General features: G+C 43.6%; 1 protein-coding gene across 1 annotated transcript in view; it reads left to right on the top strand.

Annotated features, from left to right (window-relative positions):
* b4galnt4 (beta-1,4-N-acetyl-galactosaminyltransferase 4) overlaps positions 1-21,080 on the top strand; it is a 126,316-nt gene that overhangs the window by 102,490 nt on the left and 2,746 nt on the right. The window contains exons 8-21 of the mRNA XM_022754645.1: positions 1,437-1,515; positions 12,363-12,429; positions 14,409-14,576; positions 14,879-14,988; positions 15,552-15,652; positions 15,894-15,967; positions 16,076-16,248; positions 16,636-16,791; positions 16,903-17,648; positions 18,142-18,521; positions 18,634-18,787; positions 18,889-18,961; positions 19,722-19,875; positions 20,158-20,284. Of these exons, the coding sequence (XP_022610366.1) occupies positions 1,437-1,515; positions 12,363-12,429; positions 14,409-14,576; positions 14,879-14,988; positions 15,552-15,652; positions 15,894-15,967; positions 16,076-16,248; positions 16,636-16,791; positions 16,903-17,648; positions 18,142-18,521; positions 18,634-18,787; positions 18,889-18,961; positions 19,722-19,875; positions 20,158-20,284 (2,562 nt within the window). The remainder of the gene's footprint in view (positions 1-1,436; positions 1,516-12,362; positions 12,430-14,408; positions 14,577-14,878; positions 14,989-15,551; positions 15,653-15,893; positions 15,968-16,075; positions 16,249-16,635; positions 16,792-16,902; positions 17,649-18,141; positions 18,522-18,633; positions 18,788-18,888; positions 18,962-19,721; positions 19,876-20,157; positions 20,285-21,080) is intronic.

Raw genomic sequence — 21,080 nt, 5'->3', positions numbered from 1 at the left:
TTTGGCAATCTTTACCATGAAAGGCCAGGCATTAATGTCTGGTAGTGCTTACTTGGTGCATTAAGCAATCAGTTCAGTGACAAAAAAATAATCAGCAACAATCATTCATTCTCTTTGGGTTTTCCACTGTTGGTTGGACAAAACAAGCAGCTTTAAGATTATATAGACTATAGATTATATAGCATTATATAGACTAAAACATTTTAAAGATGCACTTGCACGTATTTTCTAGAACAAAGATATTCATCAGGTAATAGAAGTATTCCTGTTGACTTGCTTTGCATGTCTTTCTTCCGTATTATCTTCTGTTTTTGTGGGACTATTTTCTATTCAAAACACAGATTTCAACAAAAGAAGATGAGTTTGTGTTTGTTTCAGGAGACAAACAGGAGACAGGAGAGAGGCAGGGGAACATCACAGAGAAACAAGGCACAGGAAACGGAAGCAAAGACAGAAAATGAACAGAGAAAAAGAAAACCATCACATACTATAATGGATCGGAGCACATGAATATGGAGCAGTCAAATGACTCTAAAGTAGCATTAGTTACTGTTACACGTTACCAGGCTGCAGAATTAACATGATATTATTTATAGGAGATGGATTTTCCAGGGTACAGTAGCATTTTATCCACATAAGAACAGCTTTTCTATTAAAGATTCTTGCTTTAACAAATTGTGCCTTTACACACTGGTAATGTGTACCGTACATGTATACACACAAAAAATGGTTTTATTTGGTGCCACACAATGTGGGTGTGTTTGTTCGATGACTGCATGTCTGTGTTTTGAGAGCTGATGTGTGGGCAGTGCTCGGGCGTCTCTCATTCAGCAGCAGATGCTGCCTTATTATCCAGGATGTGTTTTTGATAAGAATAAAGCATTGTCGCTCAGTGTGTGTATTTCATCAGTGTGGGGAACCTTTACTCCATCTAACCAGGAGTTCCCGAGAAATAGTGGAGCTTGTATAAGTGAAAAATGTTGATTTATGTGGAGCATCGATTTTTCTTCCTCCCAGTCTCAAAAGGAGTGTTTTATTCAGGACCAGAGGCTGATAATATCCTGGCTCACTGCTGGCTCTTTTGCCATCTTGCCTGTAGCACTGAGTTATATTTTAAGCTGATTAACCAGTTTATGCCCAGGTTCAACTGACATATGTTTTACAACTATTTTTTGCTTTTTAAGTCAAACAGTTTGCCTCAATCCACTGCAGTCTCATTAAATCCTGATATTCCTTAAGTTTTTTTATGACCAAAAATTGCACACTGTTGTATTTCTTGAGGGCTCCACACAGTAACTGTTGGTATGTTCTCATAAGTGTTGGTCACTGAGAAAGAGCCTAAGGAAGAAGGAGCTGCAGTGGCTTATTGTAGAAAGATTCTTTTTTTTCCATCAGTGTCAATATCTAACAATAACTATCTCTTTGTTTCCTTTCAGCCTGATCTCATCCAGACGATACTACTTCGAGATCCTCCACAAGCAGGATGACAAGGGCTCGGATCACGTGGAGGTTGGGGTAAGTGGACTGTTCACTCCTCTGCACCACTTTCTCTCTCAGCAGTGGTATAATGCACCTCAGGCGAAAGCGCGGAGATGAGTGGGGCTTAATTTCGAGATGAAGTTTTGTACGAGAGACCACACGCCTTGTGGGAGCATGTACTTTGAGTGGGAGGGCAAATGATAAAAAAAGAGATCGCTGGTGTGTGTATTGAATGAATCTGTTAATAAGCCCCGGGTTATTGTCATCATGGTGACCATCATCATCAGCAGAGCAGCAGTAGTGATGCTGGAGCACAGAACTTCATTGTCATTTTTTGCACCCTCAAGGTTAATGATTTTTTACTTCTTTCTCATTCTGTCTTGATCCCCCCAAAACCTCTGTCTCTGCCTCTGGCTCATTTTCTCTACTCATATTTCTGTCTTCCTGTTAGTTATTGTTAGTTTATTCCTGGGTCTTATACATGTAATCTCCTGTCATATATTTTTCACCATGTTTTTACAAGCCCAGCTCATCACTTTACCCCTCCTTATCCGTGGCTACATTTCTCAGCTTTTCCGCCATAGTCTTTTCTATGTTTCTCTAGTCTCTCCAACATCCAGTCTGTTGTGTTCAGCTCAGATCGGCTGCTTCTGGATGCCGGTTTCAAGAGAGGGTTTGACAGGCGGATGCAGAAGCTCCATGCTGAACTCGATAGCTGCGTGGTGCCAGGATGATCATACATGAACTCGATGAGAAATGAGATGCAGGCTGAGGACTCTCTGCATTTGGATGTATGAGAAAACCAGCTACTTTACAACCACGCCACACTGACACTTGGCACCTCTAGTCTATTTTAATATCGGTAAATTGGCACAGTCAGGTGGAAAGTACCCATGGCAATGGTTTCTCTGAAGTTTCACACGGGCGGTATGAAATGTCCCGTTAGTGGTAGGTCCCCCAAGTGCTATACAGTTGCTGCGTTGTGGGTTGTTGATGTGGGTGTGTTATGAATATTCTGCTGATGATGTGCAAGTGTGACTAATAAATTACAGCCCATGACAGCCAGATCCCAGTGGTAAACAAATACCTTCCCCTTTATGTGGAGAGCCTCTGGATAGGACAAACAGACTGAGTTGGTGAGATATGATGCAATAAAAGCTGAGAGGATACACTGTTATTATGTCCTTGATGTCGGACTAATGAGTCCTGCTGGTTGGTTGAGCATCTGTGTGCAGGGCAGAGGGAATGGGGGGGGGGGGTAAGCCTTAAATCTGCGTTAACTGACATATTATCACAGTAGGAAGTTGATATGGCTAACCTGTTAGCAAGCAGTTGCCTATTTACATATACAGCAGATGTGGAGCGACATTAAAATTCATGCGGGGCTGGTGGTGTACAGGAGGTAATCAGAGATTTTTGGCCAAGAAATGGCTCCCTTGTAGGGCTGAAAACAGGGTTGATTAGAGTGACAAAAGTAAAATTGTGCGCCACAAGACCAAAACAATAAACTGAAAGATAGTAAAATGCTCCATAGTTCTGAGGGGAACTTTAAACTTAGTGGTAATTCTTGTCATGAATTATTTCCATTGTGAATATACAAATGTGGATTAAAGCAGTTTTAGAAACACATGAGTATGTTGTTTCTTTTTTTCTCCATATGTATTAAAGGAGATATTTAGCTGTCTAAAACCTCCATAGGAGGACAACGAAAGCTAGCATGGAGAATTGCCCATTCCAAATAGAGGAAAAGGGAGGAAATGCTAAAAAAAAAAAAGGATAACACAACTCTGTTGCACTTGCAGGTAAGATTTATGGCCTTCAGACTGAAGGTCTTGGTCTCTTAATCAGAGCTCACCGGCTTCATCTAAGGACAAAGGTTGAATTCACACAGCCGCCAAAAAGGAGGAGAGGAGAGGGAATAAGGAGGAGGGAAGAAATGGGGCAGGAGTGTGGAGGAGAATATATACAGAGTTTGTTCTGGAGGCTTTTATATGAAGTATTTCTGCTCTCGCTACCTCGTGCTATTCTTTTCATTCAAATCATCAACTTCCCCACAGACTCCGCGAGTCATCCAGAAAACTGTTCGTGTGATCATGTGTACGAGCAAATCAAGGTCATGTGGATATCCATCTCTCTCTCTGTCTCTTTCTCTCTGTCTCCACCTCCCCCACCTCAGCCAACTACCCATGAGGCCATCAAAGTGGGTTTGTACTGGTAGAAACAATTTAATGAAGTGTATAAAAGTCATGCAGCAAATCAAGATTGTGAGCAGGAATGTGTGTGTGTGTGTGTGGTGTGTATGGTACGCTATCTTAGTAAGGCCCCTGTGTGTGATTTAACAGCGGAATACATTTCACACCTTGACAAAAATAGCAGATTTACCGTGACCAGCCCACAACAGCATAAGCCCAGGGCTCACATAAATCCGCAGAAACCCAGGCACTCATTTGTTAAAGAGCAGATAGTGTGGATTCACAGCTCTTTCTTCTGTGTTCAGTGCCAAGCTATGATTGTATGGTCAAAGGTGGGCTGTTCCTTTGGGAATGTATTTGTTTGTTATAAAGAAACGAGAGGGGAGTAAACATAAGATATCAGTCCGAAAGTTACCTTTTGGCAAAAAAAAAAATAGGAAAGAGAAGCCTTGTTCTCACCGTGTTGGCCCCTTTCTTTTCCATTGTGTGAAGGAATTAGGGAGAATGGCCACAGGAAGGCGGAACATAAACAGCATTAGAGACGGGAAAAAACAGGTTCGGAATACGCCGTGCTTTCCCTAAGGGGATGGAAACAAGTGTATTTGTATGTACGGACAGCAGGCCAGTGAATGAGGAGACTGTGGAGTTGTTAGGACGAGCGGGCAAGTTACCAGACCTGCACTCTGACCGAACCTTTTCCACTACAGTCTGCCCTCTACCTCAGTGTTTTGCCTCAGTTAACTTCACATAAACTCTCTTTAGAGTGATGACTGTTTGTTTTGTTTTTTAATGGATTACGTGAGATGAAAGAAGATTTAGTGAGCAGGTAGTTTCATTAAGTTTCTCATATACGCCATCTGGATCTTTCTCAGTGAAAGACGGGGCCTTTCCACTGGCCTAATGGAAAATGTCTCTTGCTAGCCTTGTGACAGAATGAAGGAAAGTGTCGGCAATTAAAGGGCATGATTGAGAGGAGGAGGAGGAGGAGGGAGAGTGAGAGGAAGAAGAGAAGAAAGTCATGCCTTAATTAGTGATGGCAAGTTAATGGAGAGGCAGGGGTGTGGGATTTAAATGCAGGATTTTAACGACCCCCGTTTTATCACCCCTGCCAGGCCAAGTCTCAAACTGCCCACCAGTTCATACGCACACCCATGCGTGCACACACTTGCACACACACGTCTACCGCCGCAGACTCATGGGTGCAACGCGTGCACACGCAGGCCCCTCAACAGCTGCCTTGCGCCTTCCCTCCTCAATATAAATCAGTAGTGGTCCGTGCGACCTGGAGCCAGCTGTTAAAGTATATTGTGTGTGTCTTTATACTGTGGAAATAAATTAGATTTCTCTCAGGTTTTTTTACCACTTCAACACCTTTTAGGGTTGACTCTAGTTCCCACCTTTCAAACATATGGAGCTGTTTTTTCTGCCTCAGTTCACTTTCTCTTTAGCTTTTCAAACACTTTTTTTCTTTTGGTACTTTTTGTCTCATTAACTTTGCTCTTTATCATCACCATGCACATGTGTGCTTTTCTCGTCCCATAAATTACGTCTTTCTTTAATTTTACATTTTTAAACACATCTTAGGATCCTACATTAAACTGAACTCTGTGTTGTGTTTCATTTTGCCCTTGTCTTTCTTTAACCATTGTTTTAACGGCTTGTTCTTTGTCCTTTTATCCTCTAGAGGGCAACATCAATGCCAGTCAATAGTAAAATAGCTGCAACGATTGCAGGGTTATCATCCAGGCTGTCCCTCTCTTTATGAGCATGATGAAAAGTGCAAGACATGCCCATAATCTCTCAGTGGGAATCGCTTCCCATAATCAAGAAGATCACATCATAAAACTAATTATTCTTCTTCATGTTCTTCTCATTCTCAAAACCATTTATGTGAGAACTTGCGCTTTTTTAAGCCCTCGGGGGATTTAAAGCCGTTAGCAGAACTGATGTTCGTATCTCGCTTCCTGTCCTTCGTGCCAACACTTCCTCTTCTCATCGTGCAGATTTGATCAGACACATCCCCAAGAGCACCACCGCACACATGGCATAACACTAAAAAGGAAGCTATATAGTGTCCCATCACCCACACTCATTGTGTCTTAAGTAGTGCATTAAGTTTTTTTAGCCTCGAGCGTGGAGCAGTATCTCTGTATGACATATTTCTGTTAGAAGATACCCTGAGACCACACAGGTTTTTTTTTTTTAACCTTGTCTGTTCGCTACAGAGTTTTCGAGTTTGTTGTACTTTTTGATTTGCATTCTCATTCGATAAGTTGTCAAGTAACGTGAGCTTACAGGCACTCTGATGCTAGCATATTCCGAGATTACGTTCTGATAATGTGTTTTACCATCTGAAAGCAGTTTAAACATATCCAGTCAGGTCTGTGCTGTCACACTCACTTAGACTATAACCACTGATTTGTTTTGTCTGTGTTTTACCTCTATTTGTATTCAAGTCAGGCTGGTTGTTCCTGTGTTATCTCTTTTTCCTGTAAGCATTGTGTTGACCAAAGTACCTGCCTGTCCTCATCATATGTGGCAGCAGAGCAAACACGTGGAATTTTAAGAAGCGTGCTTGGACTTTCTGTCATATATGTTGGATCTAGCGAGAGTGTCAGTGTGACTAACTAGTTTCCACTCAGAGCACATAGGGCGTCTCTGTAGTCCCACTGACTATGACGTGCCTGTAATTGCTATGGATATTGGACTCATTTGTCTTTCTGAAATGTCTGGTCTGAGAGACTTTGGCTAATGTATAATTCAACATAGAAAATCAAACACCCCGTCTCTGTATCCACCTCCTCATCTCCCTTTGAATATTGTTCCTTTGTCCCCAGGCAAGACATGATATGACATGAAAAAACAAGCCACTGTTTTCATGTCAGTGCGACAGGGAATGGATAGTGGCATTTATCCTCCAGCATGTAAGTGTTTAGTTCTGTTTAGTTGTCAATTGAAATGAGAGCATAATCAGTCAGGAGCTTTGCTGTGTATCATTGTTGCCGTGCTGTAGTTTTTGGTTAGTGTTTTATTTTAGTTAGGTGCTTTTTCAGCTCTTCTTCCACTGTCTGCTTCCTTGTCAACTTTCATTGTGTGAGGCTTCTACAACAGTATCAGCAAAGCATCAAAACACCACCAGTCCTCTGCGCTCTGTTCAGGCAGGTATCTGTTCAGAGCCTGTCAGGAGTCTCTCCTTGATGCGCTGCTGCCAGGCGCCTGTCAGTGGGCAGCACCATAGCTCCATGCTACAGATTTTCCATTAGTGGCGGTGTTAACGCTCATGCTTTGTTTCTCCTCCTACCAGAGCTATCATACCTTGTCTTGCATCCCATCAGCAAATGGAACTGTGTCTTGTCATTTCTTGTCATCGCATGTATTATTTATTCCTATTCTTGAGGAAAAAAAATATATCGTTAAAATTTAAAGTCATGTATTAAACAATGGCGCGACTGGTCAGCTTTGTCTAACAAAAGTACTTTCTCAGAGTACGGTTTATTCTTGTAAAATAAGCTTCATCTGTGCCAGTAGTCTTCCAGGGTTTGACTGTTTTGCCAAAGAATTCTGTTTAGTAGTTATCTTTATAAGCCATTGTCTCATCTTCTCATCCCATCTGGGAAATACGATTATTTGCAAGAAAGCAAATAAGTGTATATTCCAAGATGTCATACTGTTCCTTTAATAACTCAGTTAATGTTGGTTACTAAAGCAGTAGATATACTGCACCTCTGAGTATGATTACACTGAAGATATTTAACACGTCTGTAAATATTACAGTACTAGTTGAGGGGTCGTTGCTTGTTGCTACATACATTAATTTGCAGTTTATAGGGAAATGAAAATTGAATGAAAGGTGCCACTTTCCTCTAAACCTAACCAAGCTGTGGACAAACACTTAAAGGTTATTAGTATGTGCTTTCTTGTACTTGTTAGCCGTCACTTTGCCTTTTTTTGCACCACAACTGCAGGACATAATTCTTGGCCTGTTAGCAACATGTCATACTCAATGAAGTCACCGTCTTCTGCAGGCCGAACACTTGTGTGACAACAGGATCACAAGGACAGGTCGCTGAGAGCACTTGCGCCACCTTCATCCTTTTCATACAAACTCAGAATGAGTGATCACAGCCAGATTATGAGGCTTTTTAATTAGCCTGTCAGTAGTGTGAAGTGTTAGCGTTTCCATCCCAGTAATAACCTCCACTCTATTTGTGTCCTGTGATTGTTTTGTACCTTGGCTGTGACATGGTTGCCACGGTATTTAGTGGACTTCATGTGAACTTTCTAATGGTCACATCCACAGAGATCAATCACATTGTGTATTTGAGAAGGATTTACAAGAAAACATCCTGTCAAAATTGAGCCATATGTGTCAAACTGTGCAAGGCTCTCGACTGGAAGCCCCAAAGTCTTTTCAGGATTTAGGAGATTTTTATCTCATGGCCACACTGGAGCCCATTCGCTGCAGTCTTTTTCACTCATTATCTCGTGTGTCTTTGTCTTCCCTTCCCTCTGTTTCTCCTCTCTCTATGGGCTCACCACGACTAAATGATAACCTCAAGTAGTTAACAAAAGACACATAAACACTAACAAACAAGCCTTCCAGAAGTAGTATTTACCATTATTCTGTCCCTGATCTAGCTTTGGCCTATTTCTCCAGCTCATTTGTCTCACTTAAACAACTTGGATCATACTGCATATGTATGTTACATAACGTATCTTTAAAGGATAAGGCCTGTGTTTTCCGTGTTCTATCTATTGCCAGTGAATCTAATTAAAAGACCAAAACTGCACTGCATTATTCCATGTGTGTCATTGCTTTCCAATTTCCCTATCTTCTCTACGGCACTCAGCTCCAGGCCCAGTCATTGCTACAGAAGACGCATATTTGTAAAGGTCAGTCACAAATACATAGTTGTATTTTCAACAAAGGGTAAGTTATTTTTTTAAAACAGATGGTGACTGTATCTCTTAGCAAATGTTACTGAAACAGTTATAGACATAGACACATAGCCTTTTTTTGGGATCTATTTTCAGCGATGGATTTGGTGCTCTAGTGAGTATTTGGGGGCAGCAGGACGGCGTGTGTGGCGCTGACTCAAAATAAATAACAGTGGCCGTCTTGAAACATGTCATCCAGTGCAGCTATGTAGTTCAGAAATCTGGAAAATGGTCTCAGACTTGCACCCACTATATGTTTTTAATAGTTTGTGGACAATAGTAGAGCTCTATCAGCTACACATGAAATACTTATTACTGCAGTAAATTGTTTGTTCACTTTTTTTCCACTGGTCTTTTCATTGCATTTCTTATCAATCAGAAAAATGTTCAATTGCCAGTTATATCTTTCAATCTTGCATAATCCCCAACATTTGAAAATAGGCTCATGTGGAAATTGCGATGAACCTAATAACTATCATATACTTTCCGGATTTTCCTGCCTTCACAAAATCAGTGTAACTGTACACGGAGTGCCGCTCTACTGTCTAATGACCATGCAAGCTCATCAAACCTACCCTGTATAAATGAAGATTAAAAGAAAACGTAACAACAGCAATGTAGTCACGGGCTGTTCTTGCCTTTTACAGGTGTTGTCAGGCTTGTTAACATCTGTCTTGTTCTGCTGTCGTCTCTGCCACTGACTTTGCTCCGTTTACCACTCTACCCGTTTAGGCCTGAAGCCAGGTGCGTGTGTGTGTGTGTATGTGTGTGTGTGATTAAGACAGAGAACACAGGTAGAAAGCACACCTCTTAGTCCTCTACTGAACAAATAGACATGGACAACAGCTGGACAGCCCTTGCCCAGTTGAAGCTGTCAGATTCAAGGAAACAGAAACATCTTTCCTCCTCTGTGTTATTGCTGTATTGACCTTTATTCCATCTTCACTTCACTGTAAATTCCATGATTCATTGGGAGATACTGTGTCGGGTGGTTTTGAATGGTGAAAGGAGCCACTGCTTACAGTATTAAAAAAAAATATATAGTGGCAATATACAGACAAAAAAAACTGTCCCTTTAAAATTCAGGACAGGACTGTGAAACTACTCACTGGAAGTGTTTACTTTCCGTTAATCTTACTGGACCTCGAATCGGAATTGACTTTTACATAAACTTGGGAAAGGTCAGACAATTTCATTATGTCATTACCTCTTATGTGTCACACTAACAAAATAGCTTCATATCCATAGGGCCTCAGGCTTTGGGAGCAGCCGATTGAATTGAAGGAAACAAACACAACAGCACTTCGCTCTCTCAAAAGCAATAAACTCCTGATCATCAAGGGATAAACAATAACCTGTGTGTGTGTGTGTGTATGTGTGTAAGCTGGAGTGAAAGTGCAAAAATGTGTGTGTCACTCCAGTGGGCATCAAACCGTCCCCTATGAGCTGGAGTAACACTGATTGAAAACAGTATCAAACCCTCACATGTCAGTGGGTGGTCCAGGCATGATGGAAACGCGATGAAACCAACCTGCTGGCTGCCTGTTGCCATTTTGCTCTACGATTGCTACTTTTTATTATTTCCCCTTGGATATTGATTCTGTTTCCTCTGCAGGCCTCTGCCTCTTCCTGCTTCTCCTGTCAACACTATTCCACAGAAGACGCACCCGCACACGCAGAGAACACACACACCCACATTCACACATACACCACAAATACTGTGCGTAGACCCCACACATATAGGATGTGCACACAAACACACATCTAGATCCACACCAGCTCAATGCCTCCCATGGAGGAATTAATCAGGGAATCTATGGGGCCAGACAATGAAACTCCCACGAGGCTGTAAATTAGGCCACACAGGTGCACATGCAGTATTTCAACTGTTTATGTCTGTGTGTGTCTCCTGTGCACTTAAGGCTGATGTGACAGCAGCAGAGTGTTGAGCTCCAGTGAGCCTTGAAAATGATGGATCCTGTGATGACCCTCTGCCTATATGCACACAGGCAGCTGAAACACATTAACTGGCATCGAGTCTCATTTTGAATTTAACAAAATCATGCTTCAATTGCATTTTGCCATCAGGAGTTGCATTTCTCTTTGCAGCAATGCAGCCTGAACTGTGACACTTTTTTGTTGTTTTTTTGTTTTTTTGTCAAACCTTTGCTTCCAAGGTCAAGAACAAACTTTCACACAAAACTGTGTGATGTTTTTTAAGTAAGTAGGATCAGTTGAAAGGCCTCCACACTTTCTCAATTCTCACACTGTCGGATCCTGGAGGCAAGAGTCAAGGGTCATCAGGCCTTACTTTCACAGATGACATTTTTGAATTACATTTAGCTGCTTCAGTTTCAGGGTCCTGGCGCTGTGCATTCTGGTTCAGCGTCACACTGTCATGGATTACTGTCTGGGACCCTTGAATAGAACAGGAGATGTTATTATTGTAACACCTGGGTTTTTCCTACTACAAGTCAAAAAGTCGGCTGTGAAAATGGCAGATTCTGCCCACTTTGTCTGACAGCCTGCTGTACTGTAGAATCTACTGTCAATCATCCAGTGTTTCCATCTCTCTCCTCTCACGACTTGTTCATTCATCATTCATTCATCCGCTGCTGTTGCTACATTTGAACTCGTCTGTAATACAGTTATTTTTAATTGTTGCTTTTAGTTGGGTAAAACTAAACCTTTTCAGTTAAAACTCGTATGTTTTTTGTCCTTCCCTTGAGTCAGGCTGTGACAGCCTTCTGATTTGACCTTGAGGACAACCACCCTGAAATAATGACACAGTGTTGAAGCGGTCGGTGGCCTGCTGAGCTGCTCCCCGCTGCTGCTCAGCATGATGTCGCACCGTGTCCTTGTTTGTTGTCTTTTCTAGTGCACTTGCATGGATATGTGTGCTTCTGTATTAATGTGGCGGCACTGGGTGTGAAGGAGTAACACAGAATAGTATAATAAATGATAGATTTTGGCTTTTACATATCAGCAGTTGTTGTGCCTATTAGTGCTACATGAATGACAAGATGTGGATTGCAACAAAATCTAAAACTGTAACTGAGTGTGTGAGTGTGTGAGTGAGTGTGTGTGTGTGTGTGTGTGTGTGTGTGTTTTGCATACACATGTGGAGGCATTTGAATGAGCCCGAGGAGGGTGTTTATATTTGTATTCTCAACCTGAGGGTTGGAAAATGACCTGTCTCCTGTGATTAAATCCTGGGTAACCAGAAGTGACGTGGTAATTGTGAAATCTATTTAAAAGAATTGTAGCTTGTCTCTCTCTCTCTCTCTCTCTTTCTCACTCCCTCTCTTTATTTCCCTCTCCATGCCTCTCTCTGTTTTCAGGTCATTACTAGACCTTCCTTTTTTACACCTACTTGTCAGCGTTTTATTCCTACGGCTCTGTTCTCGCTCTCCCTTTTTTTTTTTCTTTTGCTCTTGTTTGCACATTTGTCCCTTCCTTCCTTCCTTCCTTCCTTCCTTCCTTCTTTCCTTCCTTCCCCTTTACAGCTTCACTTTTCCTGTTCTCTACTCATGTGCCACAGATTTTTTTTCTGTTTTCCCATCTTTGTCTGGTTAAGTGTGTTTATACAAAAAAAGAAACAACCCAGCATCAGATCGATCCTGTGATGGTGTTGAGATTAATATCACAGTCGTGTCACAGTTGTCATGGTCACCTTATACTTTCCACATGTTTGCATTTGGTTTTCTCTTCTCACTCAATCCCTTTTCTCTCCCTCTGTGCTTTCACACACAGTGGCGTCCATTCCTCCCCGGTCTGAAATATGAAGTGATAGACTCAGCCTACATCTCCCTGTACACAGGTAAGAGTGACTCTGCCCTGCTAATATTCTACCTTGCATGGGAGGCTACTCTGTCATCTCATCTTGGAAAGAAAACAAATGTCATCATAAATCTATAAAAATGCAGTTATAAGTTTTGTGGCTAAGAAGCGTAAAGCATATATAGTGAAATATAGTCTTTTTGTCAGCGGTGTGAAAGAGGAAATGATGCTATAAAAAAAAAAAAAGCAACTTCATTAGTTTAGTCTGGTAATGATCACAGAATCAGCCCTTCTTTCTCTCTTATCAAACTCACATTCATTGTCTCAGCATGGCATATCTTCTGTAGGTGAGGCCAAAGAGGAGATACAGAACCTAATGGATGCTCTGTTTTTCTCTATAGATGTCATTGGTAGCAGAGATGAGAGCTCTAGCTTCTGAGTGGATGTCTAACCTCTGTAGCTCCAAGAATAGCAGTGTGTCACAGGGATTCAGTATCGTTAACAGGGGAAAATGCCAGCCGCACAGAAAATGATGTGTGGAGCTGTCATTTTGAGCAAAGCTGCAGTGTTCGCTGGATGTGTGCCAAATGCTGCCTTCTTGTTTAGGACCAGCTACGACAGAGGAGGATCTCGTCTGACTCTCTCCCCTCGCTGCTTTTTCTCCCTTTTGTCACTGTAGAAAATGTTAAATATTCATACCTGTTTGGCAGAGGAAAAAAAAAAAAACATTTTGTGGCTTGTCCAAAGATATTCTGTGTTATTCGGTTTAATTAGGTCTCTGATTGGATTTTAATTAACATCATTGTGTGTTCAACAGTTGTAGCACTTGATAAGAGCATATCATTTACTAATACTTAAGTAAAAGCTTCAGTCTCATCACTTCAACAACTTGATTTGCGTAACATTGAAGCTGGATGCTAAGAGATGTTGAGAAATTATAACTAACTAACTTTTTAGTCTCTGGAAAACCAGGAATAATTGCACCAAACTGGCAGAGTGCATTTGTTCAACTGTTTAACTCTGTATTGTTTTTTTGTTAGTTTTTTATGACAAATGAAATAATCGTTTATTATGCCAGCATAATTGTTCATTGTGCATTACTTGACATTCTAATTTATAGGAATATTCATCACAGCTCCAATATAATTTCTCATGGGTTCAAGCTAAATACGTCTGGTAATTGCTGTGAGTATATTTCTTTTAAGACAGTTCGGAAGTCAGTGAAAACTCACATAAAAGCCCAACACAGCTGTTAATGGATTTACAAATACACACACACACACACACACACACACACACACACACACACACACACACACACACACAACAGAATAACAAAAAAGAGTTTTGTTGTTCTGCTGGGAAGATTTCAGTAACGCAGATAGTTAGAGTCTTGCCGGTGGTTTGTGTGTAGTGGAAACCAGGTATGTGATCAACAAATGTCTCATTGTTAGATATATAAAAAAAAATGGCTTACTCCGTGTAGCATGTGCACACACAAAAAGACACACACACACACACACACACACACACACTGGAGGATAAAAATGATGCTGACCGCCCTGTTAATTATAAAACATTTCTCCCATCAGGCCTTGCTCTTGACATGCCATTAATCACACATGCTCTCTCCTCCTTCCCTGATATCGATTGGTATAATTATGACTCTCCTCTGCTCTGTTTTTGTTTTTCTTCCAACTTTTTTCCTGATCTGCACACTTCAGCTTTTGCTCCTGCTCTCCTCCTCTCCCTTCGCTTCTTTTGTTTCTTTCCTCTCTGCCTCTCTGTTTGTCTCTTCTCTCCCCTTCCTCCACCTTTTCATGGTTGGTAAGGATTTATGATGATGCGACACAGATAATGTGCATGATATTTTCCAACAGCTAACATCAAATTTGTCCGTCACTAGATAATCACATGATGATCAAAACAGAGAATACTATCTCTTTCTCTCTCTCTCTCTCTCTCTCTCTCTCTCTCTCTCTCTCTCTCTCTCTCTCTCTCTCTCTCTGTATTTCTCAGATGAGTCCAGTTTGAAGATGAACAGTGTGGACCACATCCCCCAGACCTTGGCCAGTCACATCCGTCTCCCTGAGGAGTCTCAGCCCCAGGGTGTGGAAGGAGGCAGCAGCATCATGCAGCACGGAGCGGATATGCTGAAGCCGGACCCCAGGGACACCTTCTACAGCAGTAAATCTGCCGGTCATCATCTCACGCTATCCCCCCCTTTTCCTCTCCTCATCTTGATTTTCTCTGATTGTCTGATTGAGTGTCTGGCTGATTGTCTGGCTCACAGTCCAGTGTAGCTGGATTCGCACTGTCATTTCATCTTGCTGGCTGTGTCTCATTCTTTCGTGCGTTTTCCTCCTTTTTTCTGTCATTGCCCCAAATATCTCCCAGCTTTCTGTCTCTTAAGTTTCCATATACATATTTGTTTGTCCAATCTCTGAGATGTTTGCCTCCTCTTTGTCTCTCTCTGTCTCTCTCCTCAGCTCCTATGATCGACCCCTCCCGCCTGGAAAACGTTCTGCCGGCCTGTCTCTACTCGCCAACCTACGTGGTCAAAGATTTTCCCATCGCTAGATATCAGGGCCTGCAGTTTGTAAGTCTCCCTTCAATCACCATTCCTCTGGGTTTGTAAAAAGACATGCCACTCAAGATGCATGATGATGTTTTTGTCTGTGTTTTAATTGGCGGTTTGTGCTAAGATGATATCTGTGGGGTTATCAGTGCATCCCGTTAAAGCAGTCGTCATCTAATTTGCTGAAAAAGTAGTCCCTCACGTTCAGATCAACTGGACAGAGAACAAAGAAGCAGAGAAGCTCAGTCCATGCCGGTTTGGACATTAACACCGCATCTCTCCCTTTGTATGAAAAACACATTAATGAAGCAGGTGGCAGGTAGTGTTGAGCGCTGCTTCCCTCTGTAGGCCAACAGGAGTTACTGCAGCAACTCCAGAGACAAGTGACGAGCTGGAAACGAGAGCCACGAAAACAAATCCATTTTAGATTTGACAGGAACCACTGTAAGAAAACGCAGTGTAATGTAGAGCAAGTGGCTGATATTAATTAAATGAATGCAGTCCCAGTAGAATACTGCTAAATGAGAATTATCTGTGTTTTCTCGCATTATTTCATCTTTGATTGACATTGTGCTTTTCTTCAGGTTTATCTATCCTTTGTCTACCCCAATGACTTCACACGTCTCACCCACATGGAGCGAGAGAACAAGTGTTTCTACAGAGAGTCTCCTATCTACCTAGAAAAGTAAGGACATTATTGTTTTTATCTATCAGAGAGCGAAGGGAACATTTGTCTCTGTCTGTATATAAGTGAATACACTTATTATACAGAATAACTGTTGTTACTGAGTGTCTGTGAGTTCGATGGCAATTTGAATACACATTGAAACTTCAGCCTTCTGTTAATGCATGTGGCTCTTGCTCTGTGTGTGTGTGTGTGTGTGTGTGTGTGTGTGTGTGTGTGTGTGTGTGTGTGTGTGTGCCAGATTTGGCTTCTACAAATATATGAAGATGGATGAGGAGGAAGATGACAGACCGTTCTTCTTCCCCAATCCAGATGGTAACTAATAATGAAAAAAACACACACTCCTGCATACACACAGGACACACACATATATATACACACACACACGTACACACACTCGACGCTCTTTGTGTTTGCCTGCAGATTTCCTAGAGGAAGAGGAGGTGGTCGAAGGCGAGGACGAGGCAGAGATCGTTGGCACACAGTCGCCCAAGAAGCCCTCTCATCCCAGCCTGACCAGCCACACCTCCAACCCCTCCCATCAGCACTCAAAGCCCGGGCCCACACCGGCCGGCAGAGAGGGGGAGGAAGAGGAGGTGGACCCCGATGATGATGAGGAGGGAGCAGTCAACAATCATATCATCCGCCGCAGAGAAAGGAGACACTTTCTGCACAGAGATGGACAGATGGGTAGGGAATCGGACAGAGACTGGGGACGAGATCACACAAGAGGGAGCATTAGACAGGATTCAAGAAAGGGACTCGACGAGCCTCAACCCAGACTGCCTGAGCCTGATACTGACAGTGTGGTCCGGGGCCGCTCCCTGTCCTGGATCCACACTGGTCCTGTAGAGCAGGGCCCTGGCAGGAAAGGAGGAGGAACAGGTGGTGGAGGAGGAAGAGGAGGAGGAGGAGGAGGAGGAGAGAAAGGAGCTGAGACTCCGCCTAAACTGAGCAAGTCTTCGCTCCTTTTCCCCCAAAAGTCCTCCCTCTCTGCCCTTGCCAGCCGTGCCAAGCAGATCCTCAGCAACTCCGCCCACAGCAACAATCCCTATGACAAGAACAACAACGCCCACAACAACAAGCTGGCTGGAAACAGGAAGGAGGAGAACAAGATCTACATCACCAGGCCTCGGCCCGCCAGGGAGAGGGAGAGGGAGAGGGAGCAGCGTCGAGAGAGGAGGGAGGAGAGGGCGTCTCGCCACCCCAGGGAGGTGTTCCCGGGAGTCTTTTTGTACCAAACTGGGAAGACCACAAGGCTGGTCAACCTGGGTGCCAAAGGACATGCCGGGGGAGGGGTTACAGGAGGTAGGAGCCTTGTTAGTGCTCCTCAGCTCTGGCCCAACCCCCCCACAAAAGGGGGTAAGACATCTCCTCACAATGGAAGCATCAACATACAAAATGAAAGTGTACAGAAGACTGTCAGGAGATCAGCAGTGGCAAAACAACCAGAGAAAAGCAAGAGGAAAGGGGAGCATCAGGATTTGAAGACGACTGTCACGGCTGATCTACCCAGCAAAGAAGGCCCACTAACTCCCCTATCCCATCACCAAGACCCCCCTCCCCCTCTAGTTACCCTGCCAAGGTTAAACTCCACAGAAAACATGCTCCAAGGTCAATCGAGGGTCACCTCTTACCTCAAGATCTCAGAGATCACCGAGTCCCAGCAGCAGCCAGACCCGGACCCCAACCCGGGGGAACTCGACCAGGATACAAACCGCTCTAATCCAGACCCCGACCCGGATCCCGAGCCGGAGCCAGAGGAGGGCGAGATGTCGGACTACAGCTACGAGGAGGTGGAGGCTCGGCCGGGCTGGGCGGAGGAGAGCATCAACTGGCAGAGGACCTTCTCAGTCAATCCGATGGACTTTGAGCTTCTGCGCTCTGACTGGAACGACCTGCGCTGCAATGTGTCCGGCAACCTCCAGCTGGCAGAGAGCGAGGTGGTGGACGTGCTGGCGCAGTACATGGAGAAACTCAACGAACGCAACGGAGGGTAAGGATAAAGGAGAGCGAGTGAAAGTAATATTAGACTAAAAGGGCTCATGTTTCCCTGCAACCTTGTAAATTCAAATGTGGTTAGCTATTATGTAAAGCTAGTAGTAATTTCAGTGAGAACATATTGGTCACGCCCCGGTGCTTTGACTTCATGTTCGCAGACCTCTATGTGCTGATTACTGTTTTCTGCAGCAGTGCTTACAAACCTTGTTGTTATTTGTGTGAAGTAGTTTTGGCCATTAACTTTTTCTCTGTTTTCATTTTCCTCCCACATCACACCATGTTGGCTTCACAGCAACACAGATAATGAGTAGCAGCATTTTTGAAGTGGTCTGCCTCCCAGTCAAACAATAATTAATCCAGTTGTGAGAAAGATATAAGAAATAGTGTTTTCTCTTTGCAGCCTTTTTGTTTTCTTCCGTATTATTTTTCAGAGCATGTACAACCTGTCTGTGTTTTTCTCAAACCTTTCTTTTCTGTCTGTGCCCCAGGATCTACACCCTGCTGCGGATTATCAACGTGGAGAAGCGGCGTGACTCGGCCAGAGGGAATCGCTACCTGGTGGAGCTGGAGCTGATGGAGAGGGGCCGCAGCGTGGTGCGTCTGTCAGAATACATTTACCTGCTGCTGCACCGCGGCAGGCAAGGGGAGGAAAGCCTAGAGAACACCGACTCTGCCCCGGCCTCGGCACCAGCTTCAGCCCCCTCCCCTGCTACATCCAGCCTCGCCACCCCGCCGCCCCCTCCCTCCACCAAGTCCCCCGCCCGGCCCGGAGCGACGCCGTGGAGCACCGCCTATGCTAAGCCTCTGCTCTGCCAGCCGGTCATGCTGCAGTGGAGGAGAGATGTCATGGTGCACTTTGTGGTGCCGGGTCAGTCAGTAATGTCATTTAGCTTTGAAAACCAAATAATCTTTTAAAACCTGCACATGATGCAAATTAACGTCATGAAAGTAAAAGGTTTTTTGTCCTTACTGTCCGTCAGTGAAGAACCAGGCTCGGTGGGTACAGCAGTTTATCTCTGACATGGAGAATCTTCACCGCCAGACCAAGGATGACAATTTCAGCATCATCATCGTCGACTTTGAGAGCGAAGACATGGACGTGGAGCAGGCGCTCAGAGACAGCAGTGTGCCAAGGTCTGTGTGTGTCATGTGCGTGCAACATAATCAGCAAAGTGATATGACTTAGAAAATGATTTTTTTTTAAGTGATTTGTGTGTATATTTTTGTTTTGACAGATACGAGTATCTTAGGAGAGAGGGGAACTTTGAGCGCTCAGCGGGACTGCAGATCGGAGTGGACACCATTGAGGTCAGAAAAACAAACGCACACAGGCAAGACAACAATATGCGAGCTGGCAGGGAAAAAGCCACTCACTGAAGGTCAGCCACTCACACTGACCACATAACCTTTACTGGCTGATGGACAGACGGAAAGAACACTCATGCATAATGAATACATCACTGCTGGGCCGGTCTGTCACGGGCTGCGGATCACGGCCTTATCTCTGAGCCTCCTCCTCCTCCTTCCCTTCTCCCTCTCCCACAGAGCCCAGCTGTGGATGACAGGGAATCGCTTAGACAGTTAGCTGCATTTCCTCTGTCATGTGTATGCCATAGCTGTCACATCCACTCCCTTTCACAGGTTATTTGTGTGCATGTGCTCTTACGCCTCTCTCTGGCTGTCTCTCTATCACACACACGCATGCACACCCCACCCACGGGGGCGTGGAGCGGCTGGAAATTTGGACAGACGTTAATCCATCAGTTGAGTGTCAGCGCTGTCACGGTGGGATGACAGGGCTGTCACTCATGTCTGAATGACCTGCAGGCTCTTGGAGTGAAGACAAGCCACTGATGCTGAGCCCAGACTTCTTCACTCTCTTTAATCCTAAAATCCCATATTAGGCGTATGTGAACATGCACTGTCATACACACAAATTTACACCAGCTCATAGAGGCAGAATCCTTCACACACACATTTCCTTTACCCAGACGTAGGAAAGATTTAGACATTATTCAGATGTAATGAATGTGTACATTACTGTTTCGTCTGTCTTTTCCCCTTGCAGGACAGTCACAGCATCGTGTTCCTGTGTGATCTGCACATCCACTTCCCTCTCAACATCTTGGAAAGCATCAGGAAGCACTGTGTCGAGGGACGCCTTGCTTTTGCTCCCATAGTCATGAGACTCAGCTGTGGCAGTTCACCACGAGAGCCTGACGGTAACACCAATATTCAATACATGAATGAAGGCTCTTGTCTGTGCTCACACAGGGAATAATCGCAATCATACGGTAACATATATTGACTCGCTCCTCAGTTACAGACATCAGACGACTTGAATTCATAATAGTTTTCAATTTACAGTCCTAATAAACAGACTTGCATCAGAAGCACATACTTCTATAAGCATCAGATTTTCCTTTTACCGTGATCACTGTCGATGCAGTGGCATGCGACGGGACTCTTAGCTCTTATTAACATTCTTTTCGTCCTCTCTGCAGGTTACTGGGAGGTAAATGGCTTTGGCCTGTTTGGAATCTACAAGACAGACTTTGATAAGATTGGAGGGATGAACACAGAGGAATTCAAAGACCGCTGGGGTGGAGAGGACTGGGAGCTGCTGGACAGGTAACCCAGCAACAAGCCAACATAATAACCCTATTAGCAGGTCTCAAAGTTCATTTTTGTTGAGACTTTGTCGGAGAGATGTTGACCCAACTCTATGGTAACTTTTGAAGTTGTAGTTAAACATTATGTGCTTTGTATTGGGAGTTCTACAGAGGTTCATAAGATCATGACCTTCTCTTATATATCACAGTTCATTACAGTTCTGATAAAATATTGACATTTGTTTCTTAAACTGAAGCACTGCTGCACCTCATCTGTTTATGGTAAATGTCCTAAACGCGTATTGTCTCGGGTTCCTCTTGAGCTATAGATTCATTTGAGCAGGTTTTAAGACATGCACCTCTCAGATTTCTGCCACCACTGAAAATGAATAACAAGGGTGGAGATGGAATATCATTTTTGGCACTTTTAAAATGATGAGATGGCTAATTCAAAACCTGACCTTTAACTGACCCTTGAATAAAATCAGAGTAAAAGGTTTAAACAGTGTATCGAAGGCACCCCCTGGTTACAGTTACCAAGATCAGTTGCTGTGGTCTCAGTCTTTTCTCCTTGATGAAAAAAACTTGTATCTGCAGGCGCTGAAATGTCTCACAAAGCATTGATTTCAATTCCCTCAAAAACAGAGCTTAGAAGGTATTAAAAAGTCTCATTTAATTTACAAAGGTTGTGAATTTTTTTCTTGCCTGCTGCAGACAGTAACATTAGTTTTACCTTTTGGCTGTTGGGACACAATTGCACGGAATCGAACAAGCAAATCAGATCAAACAAATAAAAGGTCCCCTCAGCCGTCCGG

This window comes from Seriola dumerili, unplaced genomic scaffold (assembly GCF_002260705.1).
Source record: "Seriola dumerili isolate Sdu_G_001 unplaced genomic scaffold, Sdu_1.0 BDQW01000219.1, whole genome shotgun sequence".
NCBI lineage: Eukaryota > Metazoa > Chordata > Actinopteri > Carangiformes > Carangidae > Seriola > Seriola dumerili.
The sequence above is the reverse complement of the archived record's forward strand: the minus strand, read 5'-3'. Positions and strand labels throughout refer to the sequence as shown.